Source organism: Desmodus rotundus, chromosome 7 (assembly GCF_022682495.2).
Source record: "Desmodus rotundus isolate HL8 chromosome 7, HLdesRot8A.1, whole genome shotgun sequence".
NCBI classification, from domain to species: Eukaryota; Metazoa; Chordata; class Mammalia; order Chiroptera; family Phyllostomidae; genus Desmodus; species Desmodus rotundus.
In genome coordinates this window covers 75749225-75762378 of record NC_071393.1, presented here as the reverse complement: position 1 = coordinate 75762378, position 13154 = coordinate 75749225, and the positions used below count along the sequence as shown (strand labels likewise).

At 49.9% G+C, this 13154-nt stretch overlaps 1 protein-coding gene across 3 annotated transcripts in view; it reads left to right on the top strand.

The window, feature by feature from the left end:
• The window catches only part of VPS39 (VPS39 subunit of HOPS complex), a 44974-nt gene extending 32410 nt beyond the window's left edge, over nt 1-12564 (top strand). For 2 of the 3 annotated variants that reach the window (XM_024567369.4, XM_024567368.4), the window contains 14 exons: nt 714-856; nt 3775-3918; nt 4357-4498; nt 4597-4683; nt 4992-5065; nt 5366-5464; nt 6065-6182; nt 6679-6807; nt 7380-7482; nt 7693-7738; nt 8871-9020; nt 9161-9295; nt 9501-9592; nt 10569-12564. In XM_024567369.4, coding sequence (XP_024423137.1) covers nt 714-856; nt 3775-3918; nt 4357-4498; nt 4597-4683; nt 4992-5065; nt 5366-5464; nt 6065-6182; nt 6679-6807; nt 7380-7482; nt 7693-7738; nt 8871-9020; nt 9161-9295; nt 9501-9592; nt 10569-10644 — 1538 coding nt within the window. In that variant the 3' untranslated portion in view covers nt 10645-12564. Of the gene's footprint in view, nt 1-713; nt 857-3774; nt 3919-4356; nt 4499-4596; nt 4684-4991; nt 5066-5365; nt 5465-6064; nt 6183-6678; nt 6808-7379; nt 7483-7692; nt 7739-8514; nt 8845-8870; nt 9021-9160; nt 9296-9500; nt 9593-10568 lie in introns of those variants that run through there. The other variant, XM_053927870.2, reaches the window with a different exon arrangement.
• The last annotated feature ends 590 nt before the right edge of the window (nt 12565-13154 follow it).

Genomic DNA, 13154 nt, shown 5'->3' with positions numbered 1-13154 from the left:
TGAAATATATATAAATAGTGCTCAGATTGTAAGTGTATAGCTCACTGAGCCTTTATGAACTTAGTCGTTCCTTAAAAACAAAAATGCAGTCTGGAACTTGCTTTATTGAGTTGGCCAAAAAGTCCGTCTAGTTTTTTCCATAAAACAAATGACACATTTTTCATTTTCACCAATAACTTTATTGATTTGGATATTTTGTGTTGGCTATTTCCTGTATAGTATAATGTCAATTGTTCTCAATTAATGTCTCTATTTGATTGCGATCAACTTCAGCTGGTCTACCCAGCCATGGAGCATCATCCAGTGAGAAACCCCCAGCACAAAACTTTGTAAACCACTTTTGATACATTCTGTCAGTCACAGCACCTTCTCCATACACTGCACAAATCTTTTTTTGTGTTTCAGTTGCATTTTTAACTTTCTTGAAATAATAAAGCATAATATGCCGAAAATGTATATTTTCTTCCATCTTCAATATTTAAATGGCTACACAAAAGTTCACCAGTTTTGATGTGTTTTTTTTTTAATGCACATTGATAGGACAGTTGTCACAATACAGTCTAACAAAATTGTTTTGAATGAAGTTAAAAACAATTAAGTGCTACTAGAGCCATCTTAAGGAAAGAAAAAACAAACTTTTTGGCCAACTCAGTACTAAATCCTTAAACTGCTGTGCTTCCTTCTGGGGAATCATGTGTTTACCTTCCGTATAGATCCTACCCATGTGATGGGCCTGTACCCAGACCTGCTGCCCACAGACTATAGGAAGCAGCTGCAGTATCCGAACCCCCTGCCTGTGCTCTCCGGGGCCGAACTGGAGAAGGCTCACTTAGCTCTGATTGACTACCTGACACAGGTAGGTGTGAGAGAGAAGTGTGTGAAAGAGTTGGCTTGGGAGTCCAATACCTGCTTCCTTATGGCAGGGAATGGAGGGCCCTCTGTAAGGCCCCAGGCGTGCCACAAATGAGCACTGCAGAAGTCCGGGTGGGCAGAGTGCCTTCCCGCTGCTCCTCCCCGCTTGCCAGTACCGTTGAGGTGCTTCTTGCCAATCCTGATGCCAGGAAACACACCTTGTTTCCTGCTAAATTCACACTAAGTTGTTCAAGAACTAAAAAGAGTAAATTTTATTTATTTATTTTTATTTTTAAAAGATTTTATTTTTAGTTATTTTTAGACAGAGGGGAAGGGAGGGAGAGAAACATCAATGTGTGGTTGCCTCTCGTGCACCCCCTACTGGGGACCTGGCCCACATCCCAGGCATGTGCCCTGCCTGACTGGGAATCAAACTTGTGACCCTTTGGTCCTCAGGCCAGCGCTCAGTCCACTGAACCACACCAGCCAGGGCAAAAAAGAGTAAATTTTAGATGATAGAAAATAATAAGTTTTTTAAGACAAACTTCTTTGTCCCATACATAATTTTGGAAAAAATACCTGCCCAATGCAGAAAACTTAGAAAACACAGAAAAGTATAAAGCAAAAATACAGATCACCTATAATTCTACCTAGAACCCAGAGAAAAGAAACTACATTTTAGTATTGTCCTTTAGACTTATATATGTATTACTGAGGTAGGGTTTTTTTATTTATTGGTTTATTTATCATAAAGGGACATCAAACTACCTCAATATATAGCTTACTTTAAAAAAATTTTAGGGCCTGGCCAGGTAGCTCAGTTGGTTAGAGCATCATCCTGATACGCCAAGGTGCAGGTTCAATCCCCGGGTCAGGGCACATACGAGAATCCGTCAGTGAATGCATCAATAGGTGGAATAACAAAGCGATGTTTCTCCTCTTTCTTTCAAATCAATTAAAAAAAATTAGCCATATAATGAGAAAGTCTGTCCTTGTCGATAAATAAATATATAATCTTCTATAACATGTTTTTTTTGGGGGGGAAATATTTCGATTTACTTTCTTTTTTTTTTTTAATTTATTTTTAGAGAGAGGGAAAGACAATGTGTGGTTGCTTCTTGTGCACCCCCTACCGGGGGTGGGGGAACTTGCCTGCAACCCAGGTATGTGCCCCGACCAGGAAGTAAACCAACAACGCTTTGGTTCTCAGGCCCATGCTCAATCCACTAAGCCACACCAGCCAGGGCTTTGATTTACTTTTTTTTCGATGTGTTGTTATGGACAGACAAGCGTTAAAGTCAACACTAAAACTAACATCTTCACTGAAGCTTCTTAACCCAAAGTTCATTCACACAAGGCTACTATTTCTTTTTGTGCGCCCACTCTGAGTCAGAGAACGTAGTATATTTTTCCCCCTACGTGTTCTGCAGGCCTTCGTAAGGGGTCCCGGGGTAGGCAGTGGGAAGTATTGCTAGAAAATCTGTAAGCCTCCCTCAGGTCTGATCAGGCATGCATAGCCTGGGCACTTCCTTGACGTTGGGCCCCAGGTGTGCCCAGCTGCGGCTGGCAGCCTGCGCGGAGCACAGAAACTGGCACTCTGTCTGCACACTGCACGGCCCACATGCCCAGTCAGAAGGGCTCCTGGGGCAGAATGTCTCCCAAGCCTGTGGCTTTAGAGAAGGCCTTCGATTTACAGTGTCTCAGCTTCAGGGCCCCAGGCACACTTCGTGCTCTGACCTTCTGCAGGGACTCTGGGGATGCGTGACATTGGCTGACACTAGCATTGTGCCGGAGAGATGGCAGAGCACGTAAGACAGTGGGCATTGCCAGGCACGAAATAATGCAAACTGAATGAATGATTCCATTGTATGAAGTTCTAGAGTAGGTAAAACTAAACTCTAGTGAGAGAAATTGGATCAGAGGAGTACAGGGTGTGTGGGATTGTTTGGGAAGGGACCGTTCTGGGGCGATGGAAATCTGTTCCTTGATTAAGGTGGTGGTTACAATCATGTACGTGTCTGTCAAAATGCATCTGATAGTGCACTTAAAAGGGATACATTTTACTGTATGTAACTTACAACATTAATATAAAAAAGTAAGTAAAAGAATGTGGGCTTTAGGATTAGACCCTAATTTGAAACCCGCCTGTGCCACTTACCAGGTATCTGACATCTGCGCTGTGGGCTCTTCATTTGCAAAATGGGGATAGTGACACCTGCGTTCATTTTAGGTTTAAAACGAGATGATATATAAAGTGCTTGACACAGTGTGGGTGGGTTTTAAATACTCGATAAAGAATTGTTACTATATGTGGCAACTTGGCAGTCATCTGTTTTGGTCCCTAAGAGAAATGCTCTGCTGCCCCAGCAAGTAGGTTGGGGGTTAAATGAGGACAGTCTGTGTCGGAGAAAACCTTAGCCCCATATGTGGTCCATGAAAAATGCTCCGTGGGTTTCAATTATTTTTAAAAAGCATTTTCTCAAAACAAACAAAAAAAATTTAACATTGTTTCTTTTACTCCTTGAATTTTAATTTTTATTCCACTTCCTCCACTGACTTTTATCCTAATATGTTTAGTACATTTTGTGCTTGGAGATCTTTCGTTGAGCATTCTGTCATAGCTCTGTACAAAAATGCCATTTCAATAAATTCCCTGCAGCCAAATGATTCTGTGTTTTAAAATGTCATCTGAGTTGAATTGCAACAATTACTATTAACGTACAATTGAGCAATACATCATAAACATACTTAAGTTTTAAAGAACCATTAAATATTTAAACTTGCAAAAAAAATTATATGCTGATGTGAGATCAGGGTGTGGGTGGGTGTGGGCTGATTTGGAGGTATCTGGGATCACCCAGTAGATACGCGATAAAGGAAGGGTTAGTCCTGGCCTTGATGCCACATTCTCGGCCTCGGCAGAAACGAAGCCAGTTGGTGAAGAAGCTGAATGACTCCGACCACCAGTCCAGCACGTCCCCGCTCATGGAAGGCACTCCCACCATCAAGTCCAAGAAGAAGCTGTTGCAAATCATCGACACCACCCTGCTCAAGTGTTACCTCCATGTGAGTTCTCTGAGCACGTGGTGCCCCTAGGCCCCCAGGCTGCTGAAACTGGAAAAGTGCCGCTTTGGGGTACCTGCTGTTAGTAACAGTGAGATCTTTGATGATGGGAACACCTAGTCTTTGCCTGTTGCCTGTGAGCTTCTTGGAGTTAAGAGTTTAAGTCAAGACGTTGGCCCAGAGTCTCACAGTGGGCCAGTCTTTGGTAAGATTGGGGTTAGCGATACAGTGTGCGAAGTTATTTCCTTAAGGAACTACGCCCTTCTTCCACTGCCTCTCCCCGCAAAAACCCCCATTAAAACGTGTAAAAGAGTGTATGCTATAAAAGCCACTACCTGTGGTCCTAAAACAGCGTTGCTTGTTTTAGCCCAGAGCGGGTATGGCTGGGTAGGGTGGGCTCCCCAGGACGCAGTCTCTGCTGAAGTGCTGCTTCCTCTGTAGACGAATGTGGCCCTGGTGGCCCCGCTGCTGCGCCTGGAGAACAACCACTGCCACATCGAAGAGAGCGAGCACGTGCTGAAGAAGGCTCACAAGTACAGCGAGCTGATAATCCTGTACGAGAAGAAGGGGCTCCACGAGAAAGGTGACCAGGTGTGGGGAGGGACACCGAGGTGTGATGAATCTGTGGGGATGAGCCCTCTGGAAGAGGCTCATGACCTCGTCCTTGGGCTTTGTGGCCAGCTCTGCAGGTGCTGGTGGACCAGTCCAAGAAAGCAAACTCCCCTCTGAAAGGCCATGAGAGGACGGTGCAGTACCTGCAGCATCTGGGTAAGTCCCGCTTCCGAAAGGGGAGGCAGAGGGGGTTGCGTTCAAACAGACCTGCTCTCCCCCCGTCTCTGATTCTGGCCAGTCAGTGCCCTCCCTCCTTGTCCCACCAGCTGGGGTCAAAGTCCCCCAGTGGGGGAACCATGACAGCCCCTTGGTATGTAGCCAGCCCAGGCCACGCAGCCCTGAGTGACTCTTGCTTGGACAGAGCTATCTTCTCCAGAAAATAAATCCTGGGGCAGCCTGGCACCTGCCTTCCCAGGCTGGGCAATGTAGGCTTCACCTGCAGACAAGCCTTACTTTCCCTGTAGGCACAGAAAACCTGCATTTGATTTTCTCCTACTCGGTTTGGGTGCTGAGAGACTTCCCAGAGGATGGCCTGAAGGTAGGTCACGAGAGGTCCTTGGATTTACCCGGCACCACAGTGGGTCCTGGTTCTACCCAGGAGATGGGCGGATGGCGTGGGAGGAAGGGTGCAGACAGTGTCTCTGGGGTTCAAATGTGAGACGACCGTGTAGCACAGGGAGGAGCCTTACACGGACGTCGGGACACCTGTGGCCCCATCTGTCACACACTAACTGGCTCCAGAAGGCTTGCACGCCCTTCCCCGTCCCAAAGCCTCCCACCCGTGTGCCTGCTTTGCAGTCAGTGGTTCTGCGGCTGGAGCTCGAGTTTGTTTCGACAGATATTTACCGAAGACCTCCCAGAGGTGGAGTCTCTGCCCCGAGACCGAGTGCTCGGCTTCTTAGTGGAGAATTTTAAGGGTCTGGCTATTCCTTATCTGGTAAGATATTTTTTGTTCTAAACTAAAGAACTTCAAACCCAGGATCCAGGGCCTCATGGGTTAGTTAGTAAGTGGTTCAGATTGGGGTTTGTGTCACCTGGAATTGGTAGGAATGTAAGGAAGAGCTACTTCAGCAGGCTCGAAGTGATTCCAGTGGGCCACGCTGGAAATGTCACTTTCTGTTGATACCTTCTAAACCTAGGTAAAGTGCAGCGGGGTGAGAGAGAAGGATGTTCCAGAAAAACATTTCAGAGCCACGCTTGTACTACCTAACTCAACTGTGACCACAGGACAACCGATCGGTTTTAAGTACCAGGATGCAAATGTTTACCCTTAATTACTTGGGCTGATTTGGTGGATTATGAGACAAAATTAATCAAGGAGCTTAGACTGGAAATCTAGGAAAGAATTCCTGATGTTGCTGGGTTGTATTGCAAAATTTCTTGTGGTTTCAGAAGAGCTGTCCCTTGGTAATCTTTGCGGATTAATTAGGGGACAATCTGGATGTGGCTTGTCGGGCCTTGAAAGTGTGAGGGGCACAGGGTGACTGGGCTGGGTCACAGCGTTGAGGGTACCAGGCAGACCTGTGTCTTGCCTCAGGAACATGTCATCCACGTTTGGGAAGAGACGGGCTCCCGGTTCCACAACTGCCTGATCCAGCTGTACTGTGAGAAGGTGCAAGGGCTGATGAAGGCGTATCTCCTGTCCTTCCCTGCAGGTACCAGTTCTATAGAAAGTCACGTGGCCCCTGGCCTTAGAGGCAAGTGGGGACCTGAGGGTGCTGCGTGTGATGTAGGGAAGCAGAACTCTCTCTGGTGGGCTCCAGGGGGGCAGGAGGTTCCTCAAAGGAGCCAGGGCAGCTAAGTGACCCGGAACGTGAGACTCGGCAGCTCGTCTGGATCTGGGCGTCTCTAAGCATCTCTGGGTGTCAGCCCCGGGGGAGGGAAGGAACAGATCTGTCTTCAGGATAAGAAACTGGTTTGCCTACCAGATCGTTTCTCTGGGCAGCCTTTTATTTTTATTTTTTACTTCAAGCTGACGTTTGGGGGCCATGTAGACAGAGACCGTAAACTAAAAGGCCAGTGCAAACCACTCTGGAGGCCCTTTCTGATGGTTGTGGCGACATTGCCGGACCCCGTCCCCCTCGTTTTCCTTGACAACCCCATGTGCTGCCCGACAGCGTCCTTTCATGCTGAGCCTCGTTTCTCTCAAAGGCAAAGCTCCAGTTCCTGCCGGAGAGGAAGAGGGTGAGCTGGGAGAGTATCGACGGAAGCTCCTTATGTTCTTGGAAATTTCCAGCTACTATGACCCTGGCCGACTCATCTGTGATTTTCCTTTTGATGGTGAGTATTGGGGTTGGGGCAAAAGCCCCTTCAGCGGCTGCTAATGCAGAAGTTGACGCAGCTCCCAGCCTCTGAGGACTCACTCTCGTGCTGTGACTGGGAGGCGTCTCCAGGGTGTCTGCCACATGCTGACAGCCGGGCTGGAACCTGTTTATCACTTCAGTACATGTTCTTGGCCACGTGCATCATTTAGTAACTTTCGTAAGCTGGCAAAATGTGCCTTGAAAAGACACATAACTGTCTGATGTGTAAGCTCAGGGAGGGCAGAGGCCAAGTGTTTACCTTATTTGAAGTGCCTGGCCCAGCGTGGGTGCTTACTGTGTGCTTGGCTGCTGAGTGAGTGTTCTAGCCCCATTTGTAAGTGGTCACAAAAAGACGGGATAAAACACCTCCTAAAATAGCTCCCTCCCCCCTTTTAAAAATGTTAGTAATTTTCTCCTTGCCTAAATTCCAAGTAATAAAAATATTATTTCCTAGTTTATATTGCTCCAGTACCCATTTCTCTAGTAGCTTAGCCCCTGGCCTGTGCCTGCGTGGTGGTGGTGGTTACTTACGTCACTTTTCTGCCACAGGCCTGTTAGAAGAGCGCGCTCTCCTGCTGGGACGCATGGGGAAACATGAGCAAGCTCTCTTCATCTACGTCCACATCCTGAAGGACACAAAGATGGCTGAGGAGTATGTTGACCCTGTCATCCCACCTCCCTCGGGGTCTAAAAGCAGGCCCCCGCAGAGAAGGAGAGGTGTGAGGGACTGAGAAAGCCGTTGCGCCTCCCCTCCGCGCCAGCCTCTGGTTTGGGCTCTCATTAGGGTGCTCGTGCTGGCACGTACATGCTCTGTCTCTGGATGTGGCCCCTCTGGCCTTGTCTAAGACTTTCTCCCTTGCAGGTACTGCCACAAGCATTATGACCAGATCAAAGATGGCAACAAAGATGTGAGTAGTATGACCCTCGCTCCAGGGGGCACACATGCATTCCACTGTCTCTCTCCGCATTCCCGTCCACCTCTGGTTTGGCCACAGGTGGCACTCGTATGAGTTGCTAGGACAGGACGGGACACGGGTCAGCGCACTGATTGAATCTGCCTGTGGGAAGTGAGGGAGGGGCAGGGCGGCCCTTTGTCCTGGTTAGCTTGGCAGAGTTCTGGTCTGCATCTGCTGTCATCCATGTGATTGAGTGATACCCTTGCTCCGCTCCTCTCACAGTCCTGACTTGTGTTAGAATGATGTGGTCAGCCTGTCGAGAGGCGCATCTGGTGGTTCTGATAAAGTGCATATCTGAGCTCTGTCCGGATCGCACACGGATTTGTCAGTGTCTGGAGACACCGTTCGATGCCGTGACCGGGGAGTGGGGTGCTCCTGGAATGTAGGAGGTAGAGGCCAGAGTTGCTCCTAAGCAATGCACAGGACAGTCCCCGCGAAGAATCATCTGGCCCGGAATGCTGGGTGCTGAGGTTGAGGTCCCTGCGGTACTGGTCCTGGTAGGAAATGCAGCACCTCCTCTGGGCTTAATCCTTACCTATCAAAACAAGACAGGGTCTCAGCCTCCAAAGCCAAAGGAAATGAGGGAGCGGAGTCATTCATTCTGCAGGGTTGGCATTTTGCTGGTGGTTAACAAATATAAGACATTTGGTTTTTTCTCTCAAGGAAACCATAATCCTTAATTTTTTATACCTTCAGTTGACTCTTTCTTTACCAAAATCTTTTAAAAGGTGAAAATGATGAGTGTTAAGTGCTCCATGACAGCTGTTACTGGAGACCAGGGGTGTCCAACCAGCGGTCCATGCGCCGCGTGCGGCCCAGGATGGCTATGAATGTGGCCCAACAAAAAAACGTAAATTTACTTAAAACGTTATGAGATTTTTTTTGTTTTTGTTTTCATTAGTGGTTGTGTATTTAATGTGTGGCCCAAGACAACTCTTCTTCCAGTGTAGCCCAGAGATGCCAAAAGGTTGGACACCCCTGCTAGACCAACCCTGTTAACTTTCGGGGCGGTCATGCTGGGCATTCTGGGGGCAGGGAGGAGTTGCTGCCCACCTGATGTATGTGGCTTGTACCTGTGAGACAGGTGTATCTGTCCCTGCTCCGGATGTACCTGTCGCCTCCCAGTGTTCACTGCCTGGGGCCAATCAAGCTGGAACTGCTGGAGCCACAGGCCAACCTCCAGGCGGCCCTGCAGGTCCTCGAGCTGCACCACAGCAAACTGGACACCACCAAGGTCAGCGCTTCCCGGGGAGACGGGGCGCTTGCAGGGGTGCTGCGTGGGGAGGGGGTGATCTGGAGCTCTGGGGCTTCGGCCATTTCCTCAGCCTCTCCTGTCCAGCCTCACTCTGTTCCCATCTCTGTCCCTGTCCCTAGGCCCTCAACCTTCTGCCAGCAAACACTCAGATTAATGACATACGCATCTTTCTGGAAAAAGTCTTGGAAGAAAATGCACAAAAGAAACGGTTCAACCAGGTGCTCAAGAACCTGCTCCATGCAGAGTTCCTGCGGGTATGAGCCTTGCAAACTGTAGGGTAGGCTAGTACTTTGTAGCACAAGGCGGTTACACATAGTCCTTTGGACGAAAAAAGCAGACCTCTGTGTTCCTTTTAAGGCAGCTTTAACCAACTTGACATTTAGTTGCAAGTGTTTCAGGAGGAGGGATCTCTGCCGGCTGGACCATGGGACCTCTCCCCCAATCTCTCTGCCCTCCCAGGTCCAGGAAGAGCGGATTTTACACCAGCAGGTGAAATGCATCATCACAGAGGAGAAGGTGTGCATGGTGTGTAAGAAGAAGATTGGGAACAGGTGAGCCTGCTCCGCACCTCTGAAGGGTCTGTCCCGGGGTGGGTCATGCTCAGGATGGAGTCTGCCCTCCAACCCAAGCGGGAAGCCAGCATGGCTGCTGACTGTCCTGGGCACGTTCAGTTCCTGAGGCCCGAGAGGACAGTGCATGCTGTTGGGGCGGGCTTTGGGGATTTAAACACCTGAAGTGTGTGACATGGGGCTATTGACATCTTGCCCATAAAGTCTTTCCCTCTGGCAGCTAGAAATTGTGATATAACCAGTGGGTATGGGAGAGTTTGTACATGGGGAGAAAGTCCTTAACTCTTAAAGTTGTACCTTTGAAGGAAGAAAAAGATCTGTCAACCTGACGCCTCACAATTTGAGTACAATCCTGAGCCAGGATCATACTGTCTTAAGGCATATACTCGGAAGAATTTTTTTCTTTAGAAAGACCCAAACCTTTGTCCTTCATTAGAATTAGCCTGAAACTTGTTCCGAGGAGCACGGTTGGCTCTCAGTGAGCCGGTGCTGAGCCAGGCTGGCGCACAGCCCCGCCTGCCTGTGTGTTTCATGCTGATGACTTAGCAAGAAACACCTGAGCACATGGGCCTCACCTTTGTTCAGTCATTGGACAGAGGTGATGGCTACGTAAACCCAGAGACCCTAGGCAGGGGTGTCCGACCTTTTGGCGTCTCTGCACCACACTGGAAGAAGAGTTGTCTTGGGCCACACATTAAATACATTGCAACATGTAATCAAAAAAAATTTCATAATGTTTTAAGTAAATTTACGATTTTGTGTTGGACCGAGTTCACAGCCATCCTGGACTGCATGTGGGCTGTGGGCTGCAGGTCGGACACCCCTGCTAGGGGCAGGCTGCTCTTTGTGGTGACGGAGAGGCTGCTGCTGGGATAGCTCCTGGCTAAGGTGCCTTCTCCAGGTAAGAAGCAGGCTCTAGAGGCAGTCCTCACTCCCAAGTCATTTGTCTTCTCTGCAGTGCATTTGCGAGATACCCCAATGGAGTGGTCGTGCACTACTTCTGTTCCAAAGAGGTGAACCCGGCAGACACCTGAGCCCAGCGTGCCCAGGACTCAGCAGATGGACACCTTGGCCATCCCAGTGAGGGAAAGGGGCACCGGCCTTAGGAATCGGGGGCTGCTGCCACCAGCAAGGTCTCCACATTTGGACACTAATGGCTACCTTGTGCCCTGGAACGTCTCTGAATTAATCTGACTTGTGGTCTGGTGTCGCCAGCTTTTTAATAGAAAACGAGATTAGTTAATACTTTATATGCCATTATGTTGCAGGCAGTACCAGAGAATTTAATGCCTGCTTGGACTGGAGGAGGTGGCGGTGGGCGCACCTTGCCTTTGCGTACCAGTCACCTGAGTAAGGGGACCGTCTCAAGCTTCTGTAGCCCCAGAGTTGTTACTCAGTTTTCCATTAAGACCAGTGCAGGACTTCACGGGGAGCCCTGGGCCTGGCTGCTGGAGCCCACGAGAAGGGGGCAGTTCCAGAGCTCCTCTGGCTGCAAAGGCCAAACACCGCCCTCTAGGAAATGACAGTCCCTGTGTGCCCCCAGGAGCCTCCCCACTCGTCTCTTTATTTTTCGGGCTCCTTTTCTTTCTGTTTTCTTCTTGTATCTCTCCCCTCACTGAGAAAGCTCCTCTCAGGCTTTCTTCCCCATTTTTCTGACATTGGGAGTAACTAATATTTAATCGAGGCAAAGAGAGAAGCAAGAGGAAGCCCCGTCTTCTAAGGGTGCATTGATAACTGTCAGGCATCTTGTAAATAGGTCCTCCTTGGACTGTCCGCTGTGCCTGGAAGCTTAGGAGAGCGTTGTCCTAGGCTGAGGAAGGGCCTTGTGCACCTTCCCTTGGGGCCGAGTGTGTCAGCATCTCTGAGGACGGACAGCACTGCACACAGGCTGTGACCGTCCCCATCTTTAGGCTGCCATCTGCAGAGGCCCAGGGCGGCTTGGGTTAGTCCTGCTGTGTGAGCACTTCGTGCTTGAGGCACCTCTCTCTTTCCAGCCAGTGCCGTCCACTTACAGCTCAGCCGCTGTTCTCCAGCTTCGTTTGGCAGGGGCTGGGGGACCCGCTGGGATGTTGTAGGTAGGTGGATCTCTTCCACACCCAGGAATATCAGATCAGGCACTGACAGTGATGGGATGGCAGGCACACCTGTGAGGTGCTGGGGACAGTGAGAGTGCTGTGGCCACAGGAGCAGCAGTGCGTGGGTGTATAAAATATCTCACCAGCAAACCTGCCAAGTGCCGCCTGTGTGGGGGGGCAGACCCCGCCTCCATCCGAGGACCACGGGGAGGGAGGCCCTGCATCCCGTCCTCCCAGGGTTTTGCAGACTTGCAGTCTTGGTTCCTCAAAGTCTTTAATGGTAGTGAGGGTGAGTGATGGTGCCCAACACTGACCCTGGTTAGTGGCCTGTCCTTGACATGCTATGCCGTTTTGGGCCTGTGCTGTAGACCAACCTGCTGGCCTTGTAGACGAGGCTTCTCCCAGGCACGTGCTGTCCGGAAGGTCTGGAGTGAGAACACTCGTTCTCAGAGATGGGGGATTCTGCTCATGTTTTGGAGGTCCAGCAGCATTCCACAAGAGCCACTGTCCCAACTGGCCACGCCCATCCACAGGAAGCACTGCTGCCCTTGGCCCTGTGAGCACCATGAAGACCAAGCTTTCTCCCGGAGCAGCGGTGAAATTGTGCCTCGGAAACTCCCCGCCTCGCAAGCCCTGCCTTCCTGGCCTGTTGTGTTTGTGTCTTTGGGCCCCGCTGCCTGTGTGGCACATGTGCTTGGAGCAGTAGAACAAAGGATGTGTTTTCTGCCCTTGTGGAATACACAGATGACCCAGCTTCCCAGTGCCAGCCTTCCTTCCCTGGACTCTGCCCTCGGTGGTGGTATGGAGGAGGCTGGGGGTGAAAGCCCTGTAGTGAGAACTGATGAAGGTCTCTCATAATAAACATCATAAAGTAAGAAACCAAGCCTATTTGGGTCTCTTTCTCCCCGCTTCCTGTGGAGTTTGATGAAAAGAATGAGGATCTTAATTTAACCAAGAATTGAGAAGAGTAAGCCAGGTAGTGACCATCGTGTGCGTCTGTATGTGTGGGGTGGGGGCGGGGGAGGGGGGGGGGCCTGTGCCGTCCAGCACAGCAGCGTGGCTGGTGTGGCAGCAGACAGATGAAGAACATTCCCAGCACCACAAAGTGGAGCTCTGGCTCATCCCAGGGCCTTGTGCCTCTTCCTGCAGCTCGTGATGGCCGGGTTGCGAGAGCTGTGGATCTGGTAGGACTGACAGATCCACTAATGCTTGAGAAGTGCAGAAATGTTGGTCCACTTTGGCCAATTCCAGAAAGGTCCTTTGGTCCTTTATTAGCCCCCTTGGGCCTTCTTTGGCCATCCTGAGTGTTATCTGGGGATGAAAAACACCTGGATCAGAGGCACGGCCTCCTGAGGCCCGGCAGATGACTTCCAGGGGATGTGGCGCGGCCCGCAGGGCACACTGATCAGTCAGGGTGTCTGTTCGCCAGGCCAGCTCATCTTGCATCCCTCCCTCAGGCTCCTCTGTGT